Consider the following 27,105-nt stretch of genomic DNA (forward strand, 5'->3'; position numbering starts at 1 on the left):
TAGTCACTGGCCTAAACAAACTTGATGTCAAATGTATGATATCCCAAGCATGTTGGGCAAAACAAGAGAAACAATTGTAAACTCGGATGATGTTTGGAGGTTTCAATCTTAGTGTCTATTTTGTCATCTTCATCTTCATATATGTAACTCACCACATTACCAATGCTCCACAATCCCATCCCAAAAGTTATAGCTGTGTGTATAGCATGAGCATACACCAGAGTCACAAGTGGAACATTAAAATGCATTAACCTTTGACTACGCTGTAAATTCTGAAATCCCACTAATAATATTCTAGAAAAAGAATTGAGAATCGCCAAGTGCAAACTAGGTATGGCTTGGGAAAAAATGAAAGGAGTGTAGACTAGATATGAAGCATGCCATTCGCATCATTTCCATCACCACAACGCAAAATTAGCAAATGTTTTCTTTGAATCTTTTTTACAAACACGTGCTATTCATTTATCAAAGTGGTGTTATCAATCAATATGCTTACATATTTCCATAGATCATATTACAATCACCATAACAATGTGATAACAATCACTTGGTACTTTACACGACATTTGAAAAAATTGAAAAAATGAGTGTTACTAACCTTTGTGAAGAACACCGGCAGGAAAACCGGTTTACCATGTGGGTTTCGTGTGGACCAGAGTTGTTGTTGGACCGGTTTGCCTCACGGGTTTCATGTGGCGTGTGATAGGAAAACCGAATGAAGAGTAGATTTTACTTCCAAAACCATAATCGGTCTCTTTGTTCTTTTCATCAATAAATTATGGGACTTGCTGATCTTGGATCCATTTCCCATTTGGATCTATTTGACAACTTATTCCTAGATCATCTCCTAACAACTTGGGACTTATCATTTGTGTAGCAGTTTTTTTTCATAATAAAAAATAAAAAGGTATATTAATGAAGAAAGTATATTAATTATTTCTAGATGGATAAAGCATCATAATAATACCTTAGCTTCAAAGTTCTGTTGGCCCAAAACTCTTTGATCCTTGGGCTTGTAATATTGGGTTTTGCGATAGAAAATGTTGGCCCAAACGTCAGAAAAATGAAAAAAAATAAAGCTTTTGGATTGGCCCATGCAGGTCTCGAACCTGCGACCTTCGCGTTATTAGCACGACGCTCTAACCAGCTGAGCTAATAGGCCATCTGCTAGTGATATTGGGTAAAGCCTATTTAACGTATAAATAAGAGGGCTCCTCTTTCTCTCCTCTTCTCCTTTCATTTGAGGTCGACGAGATTTGTTACACCTCCAGAATTCATCGACAGTGGTTGGAACCGTAGAGGAAGACAGTTTTCAGCTATGAAAGAAGATTACGAGGTACTTTTCTTACCATTTCATTTCCTTGTACTAGGATGTTGTTCTGTTTCAAACTCCAAACCCTAAAAGCAAAATACCAAACAGTTTCTTAGAATTGGACTTTTTCCTTGGAAGAAAGTGTGTCCTACTTTCTCGCTCAGTTTTTTTTTTTTAGATATGATGAAGCGAAAAAAAGTAACTATGGAGTATGCATACCTCATGATTTACATTGCTTGGCTTAAAAGTAAATTATGCTATGTTTGGCAAGAGGGGATTGAAGCTTTGGGTAAAGTTGGGTAATTCAATGGGTCCGTCCCAATTGCTGCAAAATCCGCTGGTTGGTTCTCGGGTTGAATGATGGATTGGAAGGCAATTCGTTTTATTAGGATTTCTGGGCATTTTTACTCACAAATTTGTATGTCACAACCACGATGGAATGTACCCAAACCTCGTTCTTCGCTTTGATTCCACCATACTTCGTTTTTCTATGATGTGGAACCTTACCGAGGTGAAGCTCGGGAGTAATCCCCAAAACACGATCCCACCCACCAAAATGGCGTATGAAGAAATCCAAGGGAATCCCTAGTACTCCACCCCACTTCACCTGGGAAAGTCGATGGTTATATATGTTTTTCTTGAAGTGTTGCTTGGCCTCTGTACCTTGGTATTGTCATTCCTCCAAAGAAAATAAAAAATTAATTTTTGGATTAATACATCGTGCTTGATAGACCCATTAGTTTGGTTTTGTGTTTCCTTCCTCGTTTCCATCGACTGTCAAGTAGCAAAGGCGTTCCTCAATGAGACATGGTGCACCCTGGGTCATTCTTCAAAAGAGATAGGCATAATCGACCATTTGCAATGTTGAGATCAAGTAGAGGAAGAAAACTGGGTGAAATATGAGGAAATCCGCGCTCACGCAGGGACACACACACTCAAAGAGTAACTATACACAGTGCTTATACTTATTAAAAAGAAAACTATACACATTGATTATAGTCACTTGCGGAAAATTATGTGAGAGGACACATTAGCAGTAGTAACTTATGTAATTTTGACCGGTATTCCATCTCATAAAGCTTGAAATTAAGATGTTATCAGGCTAAAGATTGGAGTTTAACCGTCAGATACCATATTTCTGCATCTCTTGAGCTATCTCATATATTTAACTGTCTATTTTTTTTACAAGTATATATTTAACCTACTATTAATTTACTTATAAAAAAAAAAAAAAAAAAAAAAAAAACCATCCTTTAACGATGGAAGGGTTTTTTTTGTAAGTAAGAAGATATTTTATTTATACAAGGATAGACATAGCCCAAGTACACAGGAGGTATACATGTGACGATGGAAGGGTTTATTAGCTACTCTGATATTTCTAGATTAGTCACATAAGTTCCTTTTCTATTATGTTTTGTTTTCTGTTAGTAAAATAATTAAAAATATAATTTAACTGCAGCTTGAAGAGAAAAAGCAAGCTGCTGCTGATGTTTTGTCTCAATATTCAAAGTTTGTGATGGCATGTATTGGAAATCAAGTCCGACCTTGCGACTTGAGGTTGCATTTAATGAAGGTAATTTGGAGATTCTTGTTTAAATCGGTCATCAGGAATAGCAGTAGTAATATTTATTTTGGTTTTATTAGTTTCTTAAAAAAATGTAGGGAAAACCATGTGGGTTTCCCTTGTGGAGGGATGATGTGAAGATTTCTCTATGTAGTTGAAATGACAGATAGCATAGGCCAGTGGACTAGCCTTTGCTAATTTTCTCCGAATTTTGCCGTGTTAATTTCTTGTTTCTCCTTCAGGAGATTTCTGGAATGCCAACTTCACTAAAGAGAGAATCATCGCAGATAGCAGCTTCTCCCGATGCAATGGGTGAATCGTCAAGCTCAGGTACAGCTAGACTTGATAAACCGGACAGTTTCCGGGCACTATAGTTTGGGGCAAAGTTATTTGCGTTTGCTATTTAGGGTCTTTGGCAGCCTTGGCTGTAACATTGTCATTTCCCATTTCATAATCATACTAGTGTAGGTGCATGGTGTTCTATGTAACATGCAGAAGTTGATGTGTACTTGAATTATTTGTTGTAAAAACGTTACTAGACCAGTTTTTCCATTAATTCAAAAAGGTATATGTGGATGAGACAGAAGCACCACCAATATTTAGCTTCCATTAAACAAAATCGAACTATTTGTAGTCTCTCATGTTTATACGAAAATACCATTACAATGATGGTGGTTGATACTTAGAGAAAGGGCTTGAACTACAACTTTTAAATTTCAGTTGAATAAATTAATAGTTGATAAGCCATGAGAGCTTCCCTAGTGGACCATCCTGCGAATCAGAGCTGCCCCTCGCAGGGTGGCAGCCCGCCATCCGGCTAGGAGCACAATGTGAGAGGGGGAGAGTCCCCTCCCAAGATTTTTTTTTTAATTATTATTTTCTACAAAACGATTTTAATTTAACAAAAACACTTTTTTTTTATTGTTTTTAATAACTTTTTGCTGATGTGGACGGAAGAGGCCATGTGTTGATGTATTATTGGTTGATATGTGTCGATTTTGCCATATGCCCCTATTATGCCCTTAGAGAACTAACGGATGTTGGACGAAGGCTAATTGCAAATTGTTAAAAATTCAAGTATAAATGTTTCGAGTTGAAAAAACGCAGGTGACCTTTTTACAAAGGCGAAGTGTTCGATTCACGTACAAATTTTACACAAGAAAATTTATACATGATGTGAGTTAGCATATAAGTATAGATCTATTTTATAATAAAATGAGCCTTACAATCTTATAGATCATATTAAATTACGTCACGTAAATTTTATTGTGTAAGAGTCAAGTAAACATTCTTTTTACAAACTGGTGAAAACTGATTTAAATACTTTGCTATTAACCTTAAAAAATAAAAATTGAAAGGCTTCTTTGTTGGGTGCATATGAAAGCTACGTTAAAGCGGAGGTAGAGAGTAGGGTTAAAAATCGAACTGGTCGGTTCAGTTTTGGCCCAAAATTGAAACCGACCAACCGGTATTTTTTAGGAGAGAAAACCGGCTGATAAAGGAGGGTGGAACTGACTGGATCGGTTTCCTCCGGTTCACGATCGGTTTGGTTAGTTCTGGCTGGTTTGGGCCAGTCTTTTTGGACTATTGTTTTTATCCAATTCAACATCTTTTTGACCTGTTGGAGGCAAAGTTGAGTTCTAATCCTTCACTGATATAGAGAAGTATATGATCATCTTTGGACTTAGTCAAAAGTTGGAATGTTGTGGGGATGGAAGAAATATTAGGATTTGGCAAGATAAATGGATTCTTGTGCCTGTAGTTTGGATACGAAAGTCCTCCAAACTCATCTAATTTAATCATTATAATTTTTTTAAATTTTATACAAAATATAATAAACAATTTAACTTTTTCAAATCTCAAAATAATAATAATACTAAAAAATAATATTTTAAAAATATTTTAAGTATTAGAGATTATTAAAGTATAATCTCTAATACTGGTGCTAAATAGTGAGGCAAAAGTGGTAGAAATTATAGATGACAACAGAGGTTGCTGGAAGGAAGACTTGATTCATCAAATATTTAAACCAGAAGAAGCTGAAATTATATGCAGTATACATGTGAGTCATATGGGAGCTGATGATAAATTAATTTGGTGGCACACTGTAAATGGGAACTTTTCTATTAGGAGTGCATACCACCTGCAATACACAATGAAAAGACAGAAGCAAGGGGAAACTTCTTGCTCATCAAAAGGTGATCTAGATGGGCAACAGATATGGAGACTCAAAAGTACCACCAGGGAAGATTAAACATTTCCTATGGAAATCTAGCCATGATCTGTTACCAACTATGTAGAATCTTGTTAAGAAGAAGATAGTTGAAAGTGATCTATGTCAAATATGTAAAAGGGAAGCTGAATCTATAGTACATGCAGTATGGAATTGCCCCTGCTGCTAGTGATGCTATATTCAACAGGGTGATCTACAACATGCAGGCATTACTAACAGAAGTATGATTAAATGGCAAAAGCCAACTGAGAATTATGTTAAAGCTAATTGAGATGCATCTATAGATGAAAAATCTAAGAAGACAGGTCTTCCAATCATTATTAGAGATGAGGTAGGTGATATTATGGCTTGTTTATGCACAAATGTTAGTAATTATATGAAGCCTGCTATAGCTGAAGCCAAGACCTTAAGGAAAGCAATGGAACTATGTTCTGATTTGGGATTTGCTAGAGTAATTTTTGAAGGAGATTCACAGGTTCATAAATAACATTTGTGTGACGCCCCGACTCCCACATACAAAAACGAGAGAATCGTGACATCGGGATGATGACAACACAGGCCACGCATTCCAACGATAAGTGCTCAAGTGTGTGCAACATACAAAAAGTATACAACAAAAGTCGCAGCGGTTAATTAAAAGTTAGCCAACTAAATACCAGAAATTTAAATACAGATATCCAAAATAAATTGCTAAAAATTTATACAATTATCTAATATAAATATAATACAAACCAAATACATAGCTAAAAAGTGGGAGACAAATCCCAAACACGAGCAAGTGATCCCAAATCACTTCTCCGGCAGAGCCGAATCTTCAGGCTCTTTGTCCATATTTGAATCAAAATCTGCGATACCATAAAACGGTATTGCAGGGTATTGAATATCGTGGGATTATGAATCTCAGCAAGTAATCAACTATGCAACACAAGAGATAAAATGCATTAATACAGCCAACAAACATGAGTACATGACGAAACACAAATGTGACCCAAAACTTAATTTTCGCTGAAAATGATTATTTTCCAACACACGCCAAAAACTCTATTTAACCAAAAACACGCCATGAATAATATCCATCATTTTTTCAGAAAATGTGCTCATAACCATTAAATCATAAACCGACAACATAATCATTTATCGGACACTATATGCGAGAATCACAGGCGGGACTCTACCACTATCCCTACTTACCACAATCCCTACCGCATGCACCTTAGGCAGGAATCACAGGTGGGACTATACCACCATCCCTGCTTACCACCATCTCTACCGCGTGCACCATAGGAGGAAATCACAGGCGGGACTATACCACATCCCTACAGTTCCTTTTCACACAAGAGGTACTTATCAGAGCATTGTAGGCGGGAATCACAGGCGAGACTCTACCACAATCCCTACCGCATGCACCATAGGCTGGAATCACAGGCAGAACTATACCACCATCCCTGCTTACCACCATCCCTATTGCATGCATCGTAAGCGGGAATCGCAGGCGGGACTATATCACTATCCCTACAGTCTCTTTTCATTTTTCTCAAACCAGTCAATCCAATCATTTCAAACATATTCAAAATCATTTCTCACATGAAACCCAGTATTTCAAGTATACACATGAACATGTATGCAATTATGTAAAAACCCAGTTTTCATTTACAAACATGAACATGCGTGCAAATATGCAATGTACATGATACAACACAATATCCAACAATCAACAAATCACAACATAATCCAGTCACACAAACAACTCCGTCCTCCAATCCATTAGACCCCTTTACTCCTCGGACTCAGTCCAACACAACCAACCAAATCACAGTAAAAATATATTAGTGAAAAATACATTTAAATCTCAAAAATTCTTTGGAAAAATACTTACAATGCTATAATATAATTTTCGAAAGATCACGGAGATACTAGAAGTGGCGGCACAACAATGTAACAGTGCAAAATGCACTATACCCGTGGGTCTCAAAATGCTAGATTTTGAAATGGGGACAAATGAAGACTTGAGATTACAAATGAAGGACTTAGGGATGTTGATGAAGCTAATGGTGGTGGCAGTTGGTCGTGGGCAGCGGTTGGAGTGCAACAAGCTCAAAACGGAAATGTGAATGGATGGGCTTCACCGGTGGTGGATCGGGGTTGAAGATAGGTGGGTTAAGTAGTTGGGGGGTCGCCGGTGAAGTGGTAAAAAGGTGGTGGCCAATGGCAGTGCGACGGCGGCGCGTGAGCACAAGGAGTGCCGCGGCTTGAAGCCGTGCGTGGGGGGCTAACGGTGGCGCGAGAGGGGTTGAAATCGGAGGGGTGAGGTCACCGGTCGGTGGGGAGATGAATGGGAGGGGCGGTGATGGAGATGGGCGGCACACGGTAGCGCTGTGGAGGACTTCGCAAACGGACGGGGGAGAGGGGAGGGGTGTCGCGTGCAGGAGGGAAAAGCTGAGGAGGAAGAAAGAAAAAGAAGAAAAAGAAAAAAGAAAAAGGAATGGAAAGAAATGAGATCCAGTCTTTCAACTCGGGGTCTTGAAATTAATCCATAAAAAATGATTTCAAAACAACAATTTAAATAAACTAATTTAAACACAGTGACTAAATAAAAATAAAATAATTAAATCCAATAATAAACTAATTTAAAATAAAAAGCAATTTAAATAATGAACAATAATTAATAACAAGAAAATACATTGAATTAACAATTAAAAATCTTAAAATAATATGACGTAAATCATCTAAAATTTAAAACAAGAAAACTCATAATCTTAATAAATATAAAAATTACTTAGTCAAAATATACGTAAATACGTGATATCACAATTTGTTAGTAGATTGTAACGGCTACTGACTAACAACATTTCTAAAAATGACATTCCTGCAAACTGAGGAAAATATATGGGCCAGAAGAAGAAGGGCCTTTACAGATTATGAATACTGTTCTTAAGGACAAATATTGTAATGACTGAACTTTGGTATTGTAATAAAATTATTGGGGGTTCTTGATTAAAAAAAAAAAAACAAAAAAAGTAGTGTATGTGGTCGATGTGAAGAAAAGAAAATTACAATTAGAGTCACTATTTGAAAGTCGCTAAGAGTTACGATAACGTAGTTTTGTTATATATCAGTTACTATTCACTTTTATATCTGATAGTTTATCTTTTTTTTTTCTTTTTTCTTTCATAGGGTGTGGATTAGTAAATAATAACCGATGAGAAGAGTTATTGTTTTTCTAAAAATGGAAAACCCATAAAGAACGAATTATTCGTTTTCCAAAAATTGAAATATCATATTGATATCTTTTCTTCTAGACGAGAGCCATGAAGTTCAATGTGACTAGGATCTTGTGTGGTTTTTTTTTTTCTTTTTCTTTTTCTTTTTTAACTTGTAAGTTATAAAATATTGTTTGACTTTTTTTGTATTTTTTGTTCTTTTTTTTTTTAGTTTAAATTTTTATTTTATGTTTTTAAGGTTTTCTTAACTTTATGACCCGTGACATGTCATATGGGTTGCCATATTTACATAGCTAATAGTTTAATTTTTGACTAACTAGAGAAATTTTAAAAGTACATAAGAGTAAAAAGTTCAATTAAAATGCACAAACAGCAATTTGACTTTTAGATAAACCACATAGAGTAATTTTGTATTTAACCCCATTTCATACATAAAAGAATTATTACAAAATAAAATTTAAGGCATTAATATTACATTTATCGTATAAAAAATTTACATTTACATAACAACGAAAAGCGTTTTCTGAAAAATATTCTCACATGACAGTCAAACACAGAAAAGTATAAGTTTTCTTGAAATCTAATTTGCTGAAATGATATTTTATTAAACAAATGTTCTACATGGAAATAAATGGACCCTTAGATAAAAACTAACTATATCTTGAAATAACTAGGGAAAATGATATCTATACATACAATTTTAGTCACATAATCATACGCATCGCTTGTCAGTTATTGAAATTGTGAAAATTTTGAAATTCGTAATTTGAAAAAAAAAAATTTGATAAAATAAGACTACCGCTCAATACGTAAAATATTGTGCGTATTTATAATAATAGTCCTTTTTTATTTCCGAAATGCATCACTTCAATTAAGTATATCACTTCAATTAAGTAGACCAAATTTTTTTTTCAATGGAATCACTCAAAAAAGAAAAAGATTAGTGGTTCCTAATCTTAGGGGCCTTAGTGAATAGAGTATCAATTATATAGGATAAAAATCGAAATATAGAAGATATTAGGGGAAAAAGAGAAATGTAGAAGATTTGGGTAAATATGAAATTAAATTGAACTTCAGGGATACAGTGCATATACACGCATCTTAACTGCAATCTCAGCTAAATTATGGAAAAATAAAACGCAACGGCTAGTTCGTAGAACGTTGAGCAACGGTAAAAAAACTCGAAGATTTTTCTTGATAATACCCCCTTAATTCTCATCACTCCTACACTGTCACCTTCCCTCGTAAACTATCTCTGATCTCTGTATCTGTCTCAGAGACGGAAGCACTATCTTCCTCGACTGGAAGAACGCTGCCATTGAAAACCCTCTTACTCCGAAGATGTTGCAAGAAATGTGGAACGCTCCTCCTGGTTTTAGACCCTCCAAGTCGGCTCCTTCCTCACCAGCCAAGCCTCTCGGGATTTCAAGAACTCGCTCCGATTGCTTCCATGTGACCCACAAGGTTCCAGTTGGCGACAGTCCTTATGTCCGAGCCAAGAACGCTCAGGCAAGCTTCTGGGTTTTCTCGAAATTGATTGAAAGTCGTTTCTTCTTGCTCTAATATCTGAATTTCTGTTCCAATTGATGGCTCTTTCGTTTTCTTTGCTGTTTGCTTTTCTAGTTTTCCTTCAAGGTGGTTGAGGAAAGTGTTTTCGTCCTTTTTTTTCTGTTCTGATTGATGGGTCCTTCTCTTTTTGCAGTTGGTGGATAAAGATCCGGAGAAGGCAATTCCTCTGTTTTGGGCAGCCATTAATGCTGGGGATAGAGTGGACAGTGCCTTGAAAGATATGGCTATTGTGATGAAGCAGCAGAATCGAGCCGAAGAAGCTATTGAAGCCATCAAGTCGCTGCGACATCGGTGTTCAGATCAAGCCCAAGAGTCGCTTGACAATATTCTTCTGGATCTTTACAAGGTAATTAACAGTTCTGGCAGTTTATAACTTGCTTATAACTTAGTATTACTCTGGCACTGATTCTTTTCTCTCTTTCTTTCTTCAGAGATGTGGGAGATTGGAAGACCAAATAGCATTACTGAAGCACAAGTTGTACTTGATTCAACAAGGGCTGGCTTTCAATGGGAAACGAACCAAGACCGCCAGATCTCAAGGAAAGAAATTCCAGGTCTCTGTGGAACAAGAAGCAACTAGGCTATTGGTAAGAATACGCATATCTCTTCTAGTTTAGTTCCAGTTTCTTTACTTGAAAACTTTTTATATATTGGGTTAATGAAACTGAGGTCAATTGTTTGTTATATAGGGGAACTTGGGATGGGCACTAATGCAGCAGAACAACTACATTGAAGCAGAAGATGCTTATCGGAGGGCACTTTTGATTGCCTCGGACAACAACAAAATGTGCAATCTTGGTATCTGCTTGATGAAGCAGGGGAGGATCATTGAAGCCAAAGAAACCTTGAGGCTAGTGAAACCGGCGGTGGCTGATGGCCCAAGAGGCACTGATTCTCATCTCAAAGCCTATGAAAGGGCACAGCAGATGCTCAAGGACCTTGAATCTGAAAAGATGAACAAAGGAGGGGACCGAGTGGAACAGCGGAGGCTCTTTGATGCTTTTCTCGGTTCTTCATCTATCTGGCAGCCTCAGCCTTGCAAGGATCACTCTAGCCTGCCTATATCATCAAATTCAGTCACACCCCAGGATGGCTTTACTGATGAGAATATCAATTCCAACATAATGGCAAACCAGATAAATATCAAACAAATTGCTCCAAATGCCAATTTCCTAAACGTCGCTGCACCACCGTTTTTTTCATCAAAATATATGAAGGAACCGACTCAGAAAGACCCAGTTGAAAATCAGTTTCCTGACAGCCTTAAGAGAACAAGATCTGGAAATGCTGCCAGTTCAATCAGAGTAGGAGAGACTGGGAAACCTCTTTTGGAATCAGGAAAGTCAGAAAACAGGACGCGAAGGTTGTCTGTTTCATCTGAAGAAGCAACAGGTGTCGAGCTGACAGAATTTTTGCCGGACAACAAGGATTTTGAAGATGCTATCATCGCTGCAGTTTTGGGCACGGATGATGAGGCAGGGAAAGCAGCTGATAATGGGATATTTAAGAGGAAGATTGAGAAGAGGCTTGGGGTTTTTCGAGATATCACACTGTCTTTGAGTCCCAGAGCCTGACTTAAACTAGTCTTGGCATTTCCAGCGAAATTTATTAATATCTTGAGTTTTATAGTTTTAGGTGGGAGATGCACTTGTTCTCCTTTCACTTACCCTTCCTCCTCACCAACCCCCCCCCCCCCCCCCCCCCCCCACCATGCATGGTGGCAATTCTTCCTGTTGAAGCAATCTCAGATTATCAATGTCGGTCTGCTAGGCAGAAGATGTTTACTATTTTTATTCATGTGCTCTTCAACATGAGAGGTTTGACATAATAATAACCTGATTTATATCATTTTCTGCATTGCAGAATTATGAATAAGAAGAATATGTGTATTTTACCTAATTTTCTATCGTAGTGATCGAAGTGAATGATAATTCTTATCTCTATATTCAATTTAAAAAGCATGCAACATGTTCCTAAATTCTTAATAACGAGGATTATTTTTGCTGTTAACCAGATAAAGATTGTTTTGCAGTTTGAAGAAGTTAGATGCTGTTAAACTTGAAACCATGAGGAGAACTCCTGCATAGCTCTAAAATCATTATTTGTGAACAGGTTCAGTCCAGATTGCAAGCAGAGAGATACAGAGATTCTAAATTATTATGAAAGGGTTCAGTCCAGATTATAGACTAAATTACAATTTCCAGTTTTTCTTGTCTACAATGTCTTGCAGGGGATGCTTAACTTCACTGATTTTGTTAAATTCTACATGAATCAGGAGTTCTTCAATTGTGGCTTCTGTGACTTCTCATAAAAATAATTATATGCATATAGACAAAGCAACAGCCCAACAGCAACGACAACTCTCACAGTACTTCCTGTCAACATGGTTCTTCTCTTTAAGCCTGAGGAAGGTGGAATGAAGCCTAGTTCTGAAAGTTTCTTGTGTGATGCTGCATAATCTATGAAGAAAGCATCCTCATCCTGAAACAGAAATGGAAAAACAAAAACCGTTCCCATGATGCTAATCAAGATGAGAAGACATGATGCACAGCAAATGAAATGAATTTCTGCCAGACAAAGCTTTCTGATAGTTTATCAGCTAGTCCTGACTAGCCACATATAACACAACTCATCGACGGAAATGCCTCTCTTTTCCCATGCTACAAGTAAATTTATCAGGCGAATGACCAGATAAGTGTTTAAGTAATGCGAAAACAATTTACAGAAAGGCATGTGGATGAACTTTGTGATTATGTGAACATCATTTTAAATCTCAAACATTTAATACTTTTCTTATGAAGGAACATAAGCCGTACTACCTTTGCATATAGCTCAACATAGCGGCGGAACATGGGATCTTCGACTAAGACCTTGTCCGTGGGGAGCTTCAATAATCCCTTTGAATCACCTTTTAGGAGTTCCCTGATTATGTCCATCATAACATACATGTACCATGTACAATATCAACTTGTCAAATGGAATCAAGTTTGTTATAGGTTTTTCTTCTCTACCAAAATTAAGTTTTCATTGATTTCTTACACAAAATATGAATTATCAAACTTCAAAGGGTCAGTTGTCCAAGGTAGACTTTCGAATCCTGATCTCTCCTTGTGTGCCTTTCCCTAAAGAAACAAAATGAAAGACAAATTATATAGATGATATGAATTAAAACCAAAAAAAAACTTTTTCCACACATATAGTTGAATCTTTGGAGAACTTTACCAATGTGTGGCCTCCAGACAATGCCACAATGTCCTTGTCAGATAAGCCCATGCGATAAAAGACATCTCTTAAATGCTTTGCACCTATAACAAAATGGGACAAGAAGTGAATACATTGTTCAACATCCCATCTGTTCTGTGTTTTCTATTACCATGAAATAGACTGTCCCGTGTCAATTGCTCCAATATATGCATGATCAGACTCGAGTAAAGAAACTTATACATCAGCCACAGAAGAACCAAGTTTTTTCCAATATTTATCATACATCAGCGCAGTGATGGATAGCTTAGCATATTCATGTTCACTTTTAACAATCTTCAAAGAAGAGATATAAAACCTATACTTCATTCCATCATCATAAATCAAACAGCAAACTGAGGTAGCTTATGTTTCATAGGAAATTACCCTTAAAAACTAAAGCAACTTGGTTAATAACATACCTTGTCTGGCATCAGGAAGGCGCCCTTCTTCAGGAGATTCCAATGAATCCTACTTGAGGTCAAGAAAGTTAAAAAAGAGTACAGATCATGGATAGGTGCTATAGAAATTCTTCCATGAATATACCTTCCTTCCTGGAACAAAGTCAATAGAGGGGCCTCCAGTGACTTCCACTGCAACAATGCCAGCAAGCTAAAAATCCAAAAATGTAGTTGAAGATGAGTTAAATCTGTAACACCACGTAGTTGAAAACAAATGTATGCTTCTCGAAATAGAATCGTAACCTGGTAGAGATCGGCATATGTAATCTTTGGATGTTTAGCCTTTACTTCTTCTGAAATCAAAACGAAGAAACAAACCCAGGAACAGTGAGAAGAGAACCAATGCAAAATTAGGTGCAAAATATCAATCCATTTCCCTGGAGAACAAACTAAGCTCTAAACTTCTTGACCCACCCGTAATCAGATTTGCTAAACTATATACACATTAAGCTGTAAATGCTCACCGCAGAATCCAACTGCGATTTCCAAACCAGCATTTGCACTATGTTTCAACTCCACCCCACTCCTGATTGAGCCATTAGGACCTCCAGTCTTCGTTTTGGCATCGTAGGTCCCAGCATTATGCCACCTGTCCCAGCATTATGCATGGTTAATGTCCTGTTCCGCCGTACCCTTGCGTGCATGCTTAAGATCAATCATAAAGTTTTAACATAACATGCCTAAATAGTTAATTCTTTGTTTTGTCAATCAGAAATGGTGAGAAGATCAGAAAAGAAGAAAAATTACAACTTTCCAAGATTACGGCTACAAGAAGCAGGAGATTTTCAATTTTCATTTCCATTCTCTCTTTCCGTAGTTTTCTCGGGAACGAAACGGTGAATGAAGTGCTAAAGCAGAGCGAGAGAGAGAGAGACATTACGCTAAACGGAGCATTATAGGAGCGCATTGCTTGCTGTAGATAAGAGCGCGAAGGTCTCGACGAGCCTTTCCGATTTCCTTGCGGTAGTCTGCGTCAACTACTGGTGCAGCCATGAGAGTTAGCGAGCTTGCTTCACAGAGGAGTACGTACTATGCTTCTGATCAACGAAGAAAAAAGAACAAAACGAAGAAGCAATATAAACAAAATGGGATTGGTTCTCGCCCGCCTAGCTTTATATATATATATATATATATATATAAAAAGGGAATGATTGAAGGGAGAGGGTCTCGACGGGGAACAAGGAAAAAGGATTGGATTTTTGCTGTCGAAGGAAGGAAGCAGGCTTCGTGTCCGAGTTGTTTATAATTGCTGTCGAGGGAGGGAAGGAACAACAAGGAAGTGCAAGGCTTTGGAATTGGAGTTTGGCTTATGCTGTCTAGCAACTACAAGATAACGGTTGCAGCTTAGGGAGTTTTAGCATTTTCTGATTTATCATACTTAACTTTCGTCTCCTTAGATGCTTTACTTTACCGTTGTGCAAGTTTTAGACACATTCTACATTTTCTTTTTTCTTTTTTTCTTTTTTTTTTTTTAAATAAATGCTATTTGTATTTATAAGTTTGATAAATGATACTTATAGTAACGAATGTGCAAGTATCGCGTAATTATTTAAAAAAAAGTAAATATATACAAGATTTACATAAAAAAATTAATTTTTTAATAGTGAACCTCACTTTTTTTTAAAGTGACTACATAACGTTATACATTCTACAATTACATGTAGTATTACTCTATAATTTTTATTTACGATGTATTAGTTATTGATATGCTGAAAATTCTAAAATTTGAATTTAAAAAGAAAATTGATAAAATGAGTTTTATATGTAAAATTACAAGTACATATATCACTACTGGACCTCGTTTGTTATTAGAAAACATCTCATCTCATCATTACAACTTTCCAAACTTCCAATAGAAAATAAAATAAACAATAACTTTTTCAAATATAAAAAAAATAATAATAATATTAAAAAATTTATTCTAACAATACTTTATTCAACTTGTTAACTTTAATTTCAATTTATCTTATCTCATCTCGAAAACAAACGAACCCTTAAAAAATGATAAATATGAAATTTACATTTTAAAAAATCAATTTTTTAATTGTGGATCCCATTACTTTTTTAAAAAATTACATGAGACTTGCACACTTTAAAATTGCATCTAACATTACTCTTCTTCAAATTTATTATTTTAAAAATAAAAGTTTATTTAACAATAATATTACCATAACTTGATATAAATATTTTACAATACTATTATATCACTTTATAATTATTTTTTTAAAGATTTACACAACAGCCAACAATAATAAAGACTCGTAGTGATGTTGATGCATCTCTACAAAAGTATACTCATGCACAACTTCCTTCACCTATAACTAGTGGGTCTCTTTCGTAAATATCTCTTGAAGAATTAAAAATAGTTTGTGGCAAAACTGATCACGTAGCATTCTAAGCATTTTCTCAAATCTCAATTTTACACCAATCTTCACATAATCATCCTTACCAAAGCCCTCTACCATCTTCTTTACCCATAAGTACTTGCTTAAGATTTGTAAAATGCCGAAATTCATAAATTGATGTTGTTTGATGTGACATCGTAAAATTTATTTTATAATAAAAAAATTATAATCTAACATATCATATTAATCACGTCTATTTATAATTTTACATGTGAACGGTCTATGTATATATACTCCATAGTGGACAAAAAGCTTTTCTTGCAATCTTTAGTGTCAATAAAACTTGTGCTTATAATTTGTGTATAGAATGCCTGGTTGGAACATGTATCTTCTCATGTTATTCAACTTTTGAAAATAAAGGAGCAATGTCTGTGTTGAATACGTGTTTTACAGTTTCTCACACACGATCACCTGTAACCAAAGAGTAAAGAGGCTTGCGGGTTCGACGAGACACCTCCAATGCCTAAATCATCTAATAATAATATGGTTTCTCGGGTCTAAAATTCAGATGATCTCATAATTGTTTCTGAATCCTATAAATAGAGCGTTGTGACTTCTTCAAATAATATTCAATAACCATCTAATATGTTATTTGAAATTCAAGCCTTAAGGATATAAAGCTTATCTTATTTCGAAATGAGTTGATCACCTTTTCATTCCGAAATACTTGGACAATTAGTGATCTAGTTCTATTCAAGCGAGACTTGCATGGGATTAGGCCTTATATTCACTAGCTTACTGGACCATGCCCTAACCCAAACCCACGATTGTACCCAACAGATCCTAAGTAGAGGATTAAGCCTCTATATTATTTAATTATAAAAGAGTTTGGTAATGGAATTGTTTTGAAAATGTTATTCTTCAATTATTAATTATAATAAGTTAAAATTATTGCATCATCAGCAATGGGTCCGGACATCCAACTAATTCAAATTACTTCAGAAATTCAGGTTCATACACATGCTAAACTCGAGCTCATGTGGAATTTATATTTTCTTCAAAATGAAAACACAAAAGTTAAAAAGTAAAAGTCTAAAATATTTTTAAAATACAAACAAAGTCGCATTAAAGAACTCTGCAAAAGTATATACAAAATAAAAAATAAAAAAATAAATAATAAAATGAAGGATATGGGACCTCCGTTCGACATTAACCAAAGGGCGGGGGGGGGACCTCCCCAACTACTCGCGGCTTGGCAATCTGGTGCTTATAAGAGTAAGGATAATTTTGTATTTGAGTTAAAAGTTAGAAATTAAATAAAATATTATTAAAATATTATTTTTTAATGTTATTATTATTTTAAAATTTAAAAAAATTAAATTATTTATTATAATTTTTGTTAAAATTTAAAAAAATTATAATGATTAGATAAGATAAGTTGAGATGAGTTTGAGATTTAAAGTTATTTTTAAGACTTTCTTTTTTTAGGAGAATAATTATTTTATGAGTTCTACTACATGTAGTCAGTTTTGCATATTTTTTATGTATTTTACTATTGTGATTGGTCAAAAAGCTATTTTATATTTAAGTACGTAAAAATTATTGTATATAAAATTTTTGTTATTTTATTTGTTTTTATGTTTTTTTTAATAAATATATTAAGACTTTTATTTATTTATTTGTGCGTTTGCTAGTCTCGGTAAAATCAATTTGATTAATTTCACTTTTGAGGTAATTATCCTTTAAAAAGATTTTGAAGCATTTTTTTCAGTAAAAAATTTATTTAAAAGTATTATTTTTTATACCTCTAACACATTAAATTATAATAAATTATATTTTAAATGATAACTTATTCGTAGCAAAACTCATTGAACGCTGTTCCTTCACCGCCCTCATTATTTGCTTCCTCCTTGCAAAATATAAAAATTACAGGCCCTCTGCCCAAGGCTCCTTTCTCCCTGCAACTTCTCAATGCTGTTGCTCTTCTCGCTGTTCCTTCACCGCCACCGCATCGAGTACATCCTAAACCAAGCTACTACACCTTTACTCGCATAGAGAAAGTGAGAGACTGCGTCTGTGTGTGTCAGTTTGTGTGTTTTGGGGGAAGCCAGAAAGGGAAAAAGAAGGTCTGAGATAGTGCAATTTTGAGAGCTAAAAATATAGAGGATTTAGAGAGTACTTTGGCGATCAAGTGGAAAGAGTGCGACTCCAGACCAAACACGAAAGAAGAAGACCCTGCTTTGAAGAAACTTCGTTTAACTTTTGATTCCAACTAGTTCTTCCCGAACGCACAGAGAGAGAGAGAGAGAGAGAGAGAGAGGCAGTTGATCTGGTTAGTGCCTGACATCAGAGCAAGAAAAAATGGGTTGCTGTTATTCTCGAGTGGAGAGAGTAGAGATCGTGTCACGTTGTAAAGCAAGAAAGAAGTACATGAAGCAACTAGTGAAGGCAAGGCAAGCATTCTCCGCCGCCCACAGCTTGTACCTTCGTTCTCTTCGCAGTACAGGCTCAGCCCTGTTCCAGTTCGCCAATGCCGAAACCAATCTCCACCACATCCGCCGCCGACCCCACCACAATGCCTCACCACCACTCCTCCCCTCTCCAACGCCACCTCCGCCTCCACCACCAATGAGCCCCAGCTCCGACACGTGGACGTCTATAACAGCCTCCCCAGCTCTTCCGCCGCCGCCTCCACCGCCGCTGGCGTCTTCCACGTGGGATTTCTGGGACCCATTTGTGCCACCGTCGTCTTCTCGGTCCGTGACTGAGGAGGAGTGGGAGGAGGCAACGATGACGGCGTCGGAGGCTGTGGTCACGCCCACCGCCGCAGCAAGCTCTACGCCGCCACCTTCTGTGGTCAGTGGGTTCTCTAAGGACACCACGAGCTCGCTCGCTATGGTTGTAGCAAGGAACAGTAAAGATCTCGTCGAGATTGTGAAGGAGCTTGATGAGTACTTTCTCAAGGCCGCTGATGCTGGTGGCCAGGCCTCATTGCTCTTGGAAGTTTCAAGTGCTAGCTTTTCTAGTCAGAGCAGTAAAGAAGGTAGGCTTTTTCAGAGGATGTGTGGTCATCTCGGTTTTGTTCTACTGCAATGAAATTATAGGAGTCTAGACATTTTTTTAGTTTCTAGAGAGATTTTTTTCTAATTGTTATGCTTTTTCAATTGGTTTTGGGCAGGAAAATTTTACAATCATGGATTTAATTTTAGTCAGTCGTTGTGGACATGGGGCTTGAGTCCAAATTCTAACGGTTTTGGCAAGTTTGGAGGGGAAATGCAGGGAAGTGGTGTTGTGGGTGGGGGTATTGCCGGTGGCAGCCACTGTTCAACTTTGGAGAGGCTATATGCTTGGGAGAAAAAATTGTACCAGGAAGTCAAGGTAATATTTGTTCCGCACTTTCTCGGGAACATTCTCTTTGCTGCACCATGCTTTGCTTCCCTTGTGGGCTTGTGCTCGAACTTCCTTTACATAAAGTTAGAACCACAGAAAACGAAAGTCACACTCTATAGTTGTAACCTCTAGGTTATGAGCAGGAAATTTTAAGTTTTCTGCTTAATCATACCATGAGTTTTTTGCTTATCATAAACCTTGATAACTTAACTTTTATCTGTTTCTTTTGTTCTTTTGTGATGACCCCTGGCCCATGTCACGAGATCAAATATATCGTTGCTAGTTTTCATTTTATATTTGAGTGTTTTGTTTTATCTCCTTGCTATGTTCTTGCACGATGTTGTTAGATAGCAGAGACCCTAAAGATAGAGCGAGAGAAGAGGGTGGGGCAGCTGAGGAGTCTAGAGATGAAGAGGGCTGACTATATGAAGACTGAGAAGAGCAAGAAAGAAGTTGACAAGTTGGAGTCGCAAATGATGGTTTCTTCCCAGGCCATAGAGACCACCTCTGCAGAGATTGTCAAATTAAGGGAAACCGAGCTCTACCCACAACTCATTGGGCTTGTCAAAGGGTTAGTCATTTTCTATCCTTCTTACAACTCTCTTAGGTAATAAGACAACCACCCTTAACTTCTCAGCCTCTCTCTCCTCACGTGAACTTCTTTGCACTCAGCCCTCTCCCAACCCAAACAATGACAACAGCAAACAAACGAAAATGGATGAACCATTTGCAGGACATCTTGTACTCAGTTCCTATGGCTTTTCTTGGTGAGAGATGTTCCTAGTCTTGAAATGTTTAAAATATATCCAGGAGTCAAGGATTGTGGAATAGCATTCTGACATCTGGTTTGGGTGCTCAAGTTAAGGGCTAAAAGATAGATAGATGAGCATGTCTGCTTTAGGAGGTGAAAAGTCAACTCTGATGATATATGCTTCATGGTCTTGCAGTGTAAACAAAAGAGGGGAAAAAAAAAAACTTTTGACTGCTTTTGATGGGTTGTTTTCTGCTCTTTGTTCGCTTTATAGCAAAAATAAATATATGGCCACATCTCAACCCTTTATGTAATCCAAGATGCAGATCGTGTTTTTATCCTTTTTCTAAGTGGATGCAGATCATCGTACTCCTATGTTTCATCTGATATTTCGAACAGGCATGCCACCTTTGTTATTTGCTGTTTGTGATGAATGCCGTCTTTGTGAGAAATAAAATCTGTTCAGTGGATCTCTCCTTAGAATCAGTCCTTATCTTTGGCTGTCCCCTTTTCTTCTTTTTAGAATGTCTTCCCAAATGAGACAATCTTGTGGCTGTTGTACGATAATTAGAAGATGGCCACCAAATGGACCATATGTGCTTGTCAATAGAATGTGATGTTTGCTATACCAATATGCCGTGTGGGTATCCTTGTAATCCTAGAGATGACATTTTTTTTTAAGTTTTAATTTCTTAGTTATGTTTATGTTTTGAAATAAATCACGAAAAATGATTTGCAGTTATTTTTTTATTATTAGACAGTTGAAATGATTATAAAGGTGATGGGAACTATGTATGCTGAATTAATTATAACTAGGTGAATTTATCTTCGAATTGTGTAGGTATAGATGAAATAATTCTCAACTTTCCTCACTCTTAATGTCTTTGCAGATTGATGTGCATGTGGAGAAGCATGTATGAGTGCCACCAAGTCCAAACTCACATAGTTCAGCAGCTGAAATACCTCAATACCATTCCATCAACTGAACCAACATCCGAGATTCACCGGCAATCAACTCTCCAGCTTGAGCTTGAGGTTCAACAATGGCATCAGTCATTTTGTTACCTGGTTAAGGCCCAAAGGGATTACATCGAGTCCCTTGTGAGTTGGCTTCGGCTTAGTCTCTTCCAGATCAGCAAAAATCCACTATCCAGAGCTGCTCAGGAATCAAGAATTTACTCACTTTGTGAAGAATGGCACGTTGCACTTGACCAAATTCCTGACAGGGTGGCATCTGAAGGAATCAAGAGCTTCTTAACAGTAATCCATGCCATTGTAGTTCAACAAGCAGACGAGCTTAAGCAGAAGAAAAAGTCAGAATCTGCATTTAAAGACCTTGAGAAGAAGGCGATTGAGCTTAGATCACTCGAGAACAAGTACGGTCCATATTCCATGCCAGGATCCTCTGGCACTACGGGCAGCAAGTACCCAGTTGCAGAGAAGCATGCAAAGGTGGAGATCTTGAGAGCAAGGGCAGTGGAAGAGAAAACTAAGCATGAAAAATCGGTCAGTGTAACAAGGGCAATGACGCTGAATAATCTTCAGATGGGCTTTCCACATGTGTTTCAGGCCATAGTGGGATTTTCTAGTGTGTGTACTCAAGCATTTGAATCAGTATACAACAAAACCAAAGGTGCTGATGATGAGCTTAATGTGAAGAGGATACTAGCTTGAGAAGAAGACATGGATTAGGCAAAATGAAAGTGACGTTCTTGTGAATTGAAGTGTCCTCTTGGGTAGACAAACTGAACTCCAGCAGAATTGCAGGCCCAACATTGCAGGATTCTTCCCCTCTACAAATTCTTTCGTACAAAATAATGGTAGAATTCACGACCCTGAAGCCTGCGGAATTTTTCTTGCCAAGGAGGCAGGCCAACTGATACTAGAGGTTGAAGATGGGGAATGCAACATACCTATGAGTTTTCAATTACATTTTATACCTCCGTTTTTTCTTGCCATGGGAAAGCGTTTGGATGGCTTTACCTCGTGTTTATTTTCGATTTCTAATAAAGGGTTATGTTGATGTAGTTTGCTATCATTTTGACCCAATGTACGCTACAACTATGTAAGGGTCACCAAGTCTTGTTCATTGCCGTAGATGGTTGGCTTCTGTAAGAGGGCATGGACACAAATGAGTTATGGGTCGTTGCAATAGTACTTAGAAATTTTGACATCTTTAGATACCCCACTAGAGGTGTGACAGATGAGACGGAGATATCTCATGTTCTGATCCGGTGTCGAGATAAGAGAGGCACATGAAGTGAATTCTACCATGAATATGAGTAAATATTATAACTCACTTTATATGTCTTATCTCTATTCTACTTGAAATTGGAGCCAACCAGATGAAATATGAGCTAATATCAAGGGACTGCCGGAAAGAGTCTGCTGGCATATCTTTGTACAAATTTAGATTCTTTCAGAGAACTTTTTGAAGGAAATTTATGAACTTGCACAAGAATATATGCGGATCTTGCTCTTGATATCAATATAAAATTCACTGCATATCCGAAAATATTGTTTTAGTATGCCTAACTTGAGAACCAGAACTAAGCATATGTACAAGTCAACTAGTATTTGGTCGCTGTTTCAAGAAAGGGAATATTGTGCATTAACTAGACATGTAGCAGATGACGGATTACTAACCCCTCTTATCAACACTTAAGGAGCTGGATATGCGGCACATTTACCCCGCAACCAAATCAAGCGCTTGTCACCTTTGAGAGACAAGAAAACTTCCCTTGCATTGGGTTTGTTGAATAGATCAAGGGCAGCAAAGTAGACCTGTTCATCAACGTCTTGCATCTCATCCAATTCTTTAATACAGTCAGTTATGGTGTATCGGGCATTACGTTGCTGTATAGCCGCTGTCCTTAGCTTTGAAGCAGCTGTCATCTCCATTATAGCTCCTGCAATAACATCATCAATTCCTTTACGACCTCTTTTACGATTTCCGGTTGTACAATTAGTAGGTCGAGTAGCATTGCAAGCGTCTGCAATGTCATCCACTTCGTCAGAATCCGACGAAGACTCTCCTTGGTAAATGCTCAAGGGTTCTGCACAAGTAACAGGAGTCATCCCTCCCCCATGTTCAGCCAACAGATTGTGTTTCCCATTGGTTGTCGGTTCAGAGAATATGATGCATAGCTCTTTGTAAATTGGGCAGCCAGTGTATTTTAAAGTCTCAGCATCAGGATGTCCCTGCTTGTTATGTTCCATAAGGAGTCAATGATGAATAGTTAATAAAGAACAAAAACCAGCAACCTAGACCTGGAGTAACTCCAATATCATACAACTCTTATTGGTCAGAAGTGAGACCAAAATTCTGTGGCATTCTCAAGAACATATTTTTCAGAATCAAGCATGCTTTTTCCCCTTGAATGCAAAAACAATAAAAACGTTTTAATCAAACAAGTATCCCATATGCCAAGAAGCCAGTCACGAGGTCATGAAGTTAAAGACAATTCCTCCAGCTCATGCAGGTTTAGATTTTTGTTTGTAAAAGGTAATATATATGAAAGCAACACACCCTGATGTATTCTGTCCATGCTTCATCCCTGCCTATAATAGTCCCCATGGATTCATCCCAACTGAAGTCACGTTGATCAAGAAGTGACTTTACAGTAACATATTGCCTCCTCAAGACTGCATATCGATTCTTCAATTGCTCTTTGTCCCAATTCAGACCTGTTTTCTTGTAGAATTCATCACATATATACCTCCACGCTTTCTTCCCAAAAGAATGTCCGTGTCTGTTCCCTTTTTGAACTAGGTCAATCATTAAGTCTGCCAGTATCTTAGTGAGAGATGATGTCCATCTGGCCCTTGCCTGTTGCTCCTGCTGCTGAGATTGTTGTCTTCTTGCCCAAGTTACTTGGCCTGCCATCTGTAATCCCATAGACAATAGCCCAGGTTCAAAAAAGAAGGGAAGAAAGCCATTGCCAGTTAGATTCATCGCAAACAGAAGTCGTTAAAAAGGCTGCCCAAATAACCTATGGAAAATGTCAGCCGAATGTCGCTAACTTCTCAAGGTATAATAAGTTTATCATTACTTATATAAAAAAACAAAATTTAGGATGAGTTCAAATGGGCACCTCCCCAAAACGGTAAAGAAAAACTGTGAAGGTGAAAATACAGATTGGCATGAGAATGTTCAAGATACCATAACTTTTTTTGACTTCTCTGATTGTTCAGTTCCCACTGTCACCCTAGAAAATTTCTTTAAGAACACATCAGTGGTTATCTCAAATTAGATTAGTCGAACCTTACGAAAGCTTTTTTTCAAATAGACAAATAAAATGTTGTTACCTTTCAAGATAAAACACCAGACATAAGGAGCTTAGCTAACAGAACAGGCTGCCATATATACACATAATTGCTTGGGTGCGATACTAAGAAATGGCGCTTTGGTTCCAAGAAAAGAAACAACCCACTTTGGGTCCAATAAAAGAAACAACCAGAGAAATCTATCGAGAAGGGTGCATGTGAAACAACCTATAAATAACTTTAAGACCTGCTTTAGAAGAAACATACAAAGTTATGCTACAAAATATTTTGTGTTTGTGGACATAAAGTACAGTATTTTTCAAACTGACTGAAAGCCTATTCTGGTTAAATAAAATTCATGGGTGTATGTATAACTTTCCTTTGTCCTTAATTGGTAGGTTACACATGTTCCTAGTGGGTCTTGAAGCCACAACTTCACCTTCTATCCCATCCATAAGACTAGAAGAGGTTCCATACGAACCAAAGGTTATTGCTCCATTGTTGTAGTATCATTCTTCTTTGAAGGCTCAAAAAATCTGATAATTAACTTACTGAAGATAAATTGCAGAAGAAATAAAATCAGAAGTAATCATTGATAACTTAAAAAGACTAGTGCATGATACTGAATGCATAGGACTACCAAAGGAGTATGAGAAAGTCTTACTCCACCTCTCTAACGAATTCAACATAGATTTTCAAACAAACAAATATCTGAAACATGCATTGTTTTATTTCAGAATCTGTATAACCCCAAAACATTAGAACAAAATTCGTCTTCCAAGTCACAGACTTAGCCCATTCATGAAAATTTCAGCTATCATTATTGTTATATTATGTTTAGTAATATTATTGTTATATTAAGCATTACACCTTTTCTAAAAGCTCCCTAAGAAACCCAAAACTGGATATCACATTCCATGCAATGCAATCCCTCCAATTTGTACGGCTCATATAAAATAAAACCACCAATTCCTCAAAAGATTAACGAAGAAAAATATTGCATTAAAACCGTGTGCTTTAGAACATGGGTTACCAAATACAATCTCTACAAATAAGACCCCACCAACAACACAGAGAACACTCGAAACTGCATTCATGCTCACACAAAAAACCTAATGTAAGCCCACAAACAATAATAATCAGCAAAAACCAAAACATAATGTATAGTTCAGTACAAATTGATTATATTATGCCCAATTTAGATTTTTTAGCAAACCAACTCATAATTAAAAAACGCCATGCATTGAAAAAGTGAGAGAATGTTTACATTCTACACCCAGATTCAGAACCCTAAATAGGCAGAGAGAGGAAAGCAATTCACCTTTTGGGAAAAGTCGTTACTCCGTGGCTTGGAGACTGATTTGTAAATGAGATTGTTCGCAAAAGAAATAAGCTTATAGTTAAATAAAAACTACTTTTTTAAATAGCCAAATCTCGGATATTATCATATTACGAACGGCGTTTTCAGGTTAATAAAATTCGTTATTCTTCCGAATCTTTCGCTGTATCTGCGCGGACCGGGAAGAACGTTGGCAATAGTCCAATCAAAGTCTAAAATTAGGTTTAGTTTGTATTCGCAAGTCATCTCAAGTTATTTCAACTCATCTCAACTCATCTCACTACTATTCATTATTATTCATCAATTTTAACTCACAAATCTCATTACTATTCACAACCCATCTTAACTCATCTTCGAATCCAAACGATATTTAAAAGTTAAAATTTTAGTTAAAGTTAAAATTATTGAAGATATTAATATTTATTAATTTTAAAGTCAAAATAATAATATAATATTATATATTTTAATAATAATTTTTTATATTTTATAAAGACACTCTATATATTAATTAATAATTTAATTTTTATTTAAAATTATTATTTCTCAATTATTTTTTATATCAACCTAATTATCTAACATAATATAGTCTTATTTATAAAAAAATGTTTCCTGAAAAATCTGGCTATAATATAGCATTGTTTACTAATGAAAGTTTTAAAAGAATTTAATAAAACTTTGTTGATTATTTATGAATAAAATATAAGTTTGATAGGTGAATAGCAACTTTTCAACTTTGAAAATTTATTTAGAGTTATTGTAATTCAAAGTCTAAGTTAAAAGTTTTTAGCTAGTCCAATGCAAGTCATTTATATAAAACTTGGTTATATTTTAGATTTCACTAACGTTTAGCTAGTCCAATATCAGTGCTCTAATAAGTCTTTTTCGTAACTACTCGAGATCATGAAGAAATACAATCTTTTATAATAGATTTTTTAATCGTAGGTTTTTATTAAAAGAATAATTCTATTTAAAAGTCATTACACTACACATAATTCACATAATATAATTTAATTTGTTAGATAAATTTTAAATTTTACAAATCAAATTATATTATGTAAATGATGCATGCTGTAAAAGTTTCAAATAACACTATATACTCTATTATTAAAACTTGATTACTCCTCAAATCTTGATAAACATGTCTAAAGTATTTTTAGGGTTCGTTTGTTTTTAGAGATGAGTTGAGATTAAAGTTAAAAAGTTGAATAAAATATTGTTAGAATATATTTTTTAATATTATTTTTGTTTTGAGATTTAAAAAAGTTGAATTGTTTATTTTATTTTGTGTGGGGATTTAAAAAAATTGTAATGATAAGGTGAGATGAGATGTGATGTTTTCTGAAAACAAACGAGACCTTAAAATTAATTACGGTGATTTTTAAAAAATGTAGCATTATCTAACTTTTAAACAATT

At 36.2% G+C, this 27,105-nt stretch overlaps 5 protein-coding genes and 1 non-coding gene across 6 annotated transcripts; 3 read left to right on the top strand and 3 right to left on the bottom strand.

Moving 5' to 3' along the window:
• Window positions 1-1,088: 1,088 nt before the first annotated feature.
• Window positions 1,089-1,162, bottom strand: TRNAI-AAU. Its single transcript has one exon. It is a non-coding gene; the product is annotated as a tRNA-Ile (tRNA).
• A 14-nt stretch (window positions 1,163-1,176) lies between these two features.
• Window positions 1,177-3,432, top strand: LOC121262466. The gene is made up of 3 exons (XM_041164950.1): window positions 1,177-1,336; window positions 2,772-2,885; window positions 3,119-3,432. The coding sequence occupies exons 1-3, from the start codon at window positions 1,319-1,321 to the stop codon at window positions 3,248-3,250; spliced, it is 264 nt and encodes an 87-aa protein (XP_041020884.1). The 5' UTR covers window positions 1,177-1,318; the 3' UTR covers window positions 3,251-3,432.
• A 6,117-nt stretch (window positions 3,433-9,549) lies between these two features.
• Window positions 9,550-11,581, top strand: LOC121262467 (protein POLLENLESS 3-LIKE 2-like). Its single transcript, XM_041164951.1, has 4 exons — window positions 9,550-9,839; window positions 10,033-10,245; window positions 10,331-10,486; window positions 10,589-11,581. Exons 1-4 carry the CDS (start codon window positions 9,672-9,674, stop codon window positions 11,471-11,473), a joined length of 1,422 nt encoding a protein of 473 aa, XP_041020885.1. The 5' UTR covers window positions 9,550-9,671; the 3' UTR covers window positions 11,474-11,581.
• A 409-nt stretch (window positions 11,582-11,990) lies between these two features.
• LOC121262470 (L-ascorbate peroxidase 3-like) lies at window positions 11,991-14,716 on the bottom strand. Its single transcript, XM_041164954.1, has 10 exons — window positions 14,481-14,716; window positions 14,065-14,189; window positions 13,844-13,893; window positions 13,686-13,751; window positions 13,562-13,610; window positions 13,122-13,204; window positions 12,939-13,021; window positions 12,719-12,821; window positions 12,126-12,380; window positions 11,991-12,080 (listed from the first exon to the last, which is right to left on the bottom strand). The coding sequence occupies exons 1-9, from the start codon at window positions 14,591-14,593 to the stop codon at window positions 12,171-12,173; spliced, it is 882 nt and encodes a 293-aa protein (XP_041020888.1). The 5' UTR covers window positions 14,594-14,716; the 3' UTR covers window positions 11,991-12,080; window positions 12,126-12,170.
• Window positions 14,717-17,839: 3,123 nt separating this feature from the next.
• LOC121262468 (protein ALTERED PHOSPHATE STARVATION RESPONSE 1-like) lies at window positions 17,840-22,385 on the top strand. Its single transcript, XM_041164952.1, has 4 exons — window positions 17,840-18,988; window positions 19,124-19,323; window positions 19,683-19,906; window positions 20,977-22,385. The coding sequence occupies exons 1-4, from the start codon at window positions 18,307-18,309 to the stop codon at window positions 21,758-21,760; spliced, it is 1,890 nt and encodes a 629-aa protein (XP_041020886.1). The 5' UTR covers window positions 17,840-18,306; the 3' UTR covers window positions 21,761-22,385.
• A 142-nt stretch (window positions 22,386-22,527) lies between these two features.
• LOC121262473 (L10-interacting MYB domain-containing protein-like) lies at window positions 22,528-24,332 on the bottom strand. The gene is made up of 3 exons (XM_041164957.1): window positions 24,249-24,332; window positions 23,616-23,972; window positions 22,528-23,287 (listed from the first exon to the last, which is right to left on the bottom strand). The coding sequence occupies exons 1-3, from the start codon at window positions 24,249-24,251 to the stop codon at window positions 22,748-22,750; spliced, it is 900 nt and encodes a 299-aa protein (XP_041020891.1). The 5' UTR covers window positions 24,252-24,332; the 3' UTR covers window positions 22,528-22,747.
• Between the last annotated feature and the right edge of the window lie 2,773 nt (window positions 24,333-27,105).

Source organism: Juglans microcarpa x Juglans regia, chromosome 4S, assembly GCF_004785595.1.
Source record: "Juglans microcarpa x Juglans regia isolate MS1-56 chromosome 4S, Jm3101_v1.0, whole genome shotgun sequence".
Lineage (NCBI taxonomy): Eukaryota > Viridiplantae > Streptophyta > Magnoliopsida > Fagales > Juglandaceae > Juglans > Juglans microcarpa x Juglans regia.

Coding starts and splice junctions, on each gene's coding strand:
- LOC121262473 (XM_041164957.1), bottom strand. Junction 23,288..23,615: donor CATGGACAGAATACATCAGG/GTGTGTTGCTTT, acceptor CATAACAAGCAG/GGACATCCTGATGCTGAGAC.
- LOC121262466 (XM_041164950.1), top strand. Junction 2,886..3,118: donor TGAGGTTGCATTTAATGAAG/GTAATTTGGAGA, acceptor TTTCTCCTTCAG/GAGATTTCTGGAATGCCAAC.
- LOC121262468 (XM_041164952.1), top strand. CDS start 18,307: ATGGGTTGCTGTTATTCTCGAGTGGAGAGAGTAGAGATCGTGTCACGT. Junction 19,324..19,682: donor AATTGTACCAGGAAGTCAAG/GTAATATTTGTT, acceptor CGATGTTGTTAG/ATAGCAGAGACCCTAAAGAT. Junction 19,907..20,976: donor CTCATTGGGCTTGTCAAAGG/GTTAGTCATTTT, acceptor ATGTCTTTGCAG/ATTGATGTGCATGTGGAGAA.
- LOC121262467 (XM_041164951.1), top strand. CDS start 9,672: ATGTTGCAAGAAATGTGGAACGCTCCTCCTGGTTTTAGACCCTCCAAG. Junction 10,246..10,330: donor TTCTTCTGGATCTTTACAAG/GTAATTAACAGT, acceptor TTCTTTCTTCAG/AGATGTGGGAGATTGGAAGA. Junction 10,487..10,588: donor AAGAAGCAACTAGGCTATTG/GTAAGAATACGC, acceptor TTTGTTATATAG/GGGAACTTGGGATGGGCACT.
- LOC121262470 (XM_041164954.1), bottom strand. CDS start 14,593: ATGGCTGCACCAGTAGTTGACGCAGACTACCGCAAGGAAATCGGAAAG. Junction 13,611..13,685: donor ACTTTGTTCCAGGAAGGAAG/GTATATTCATGG, acceptor GACCTCAAGTAG/GATTCATTGGAATCTCCTGA. Junction 13,022..13,121: donor TGTCTGGAGGCCACACATTG/GTAAAGTTCTCC, acceptor TTGTTTCTTTAG/GGAAAGGCACACAAGGAGAG.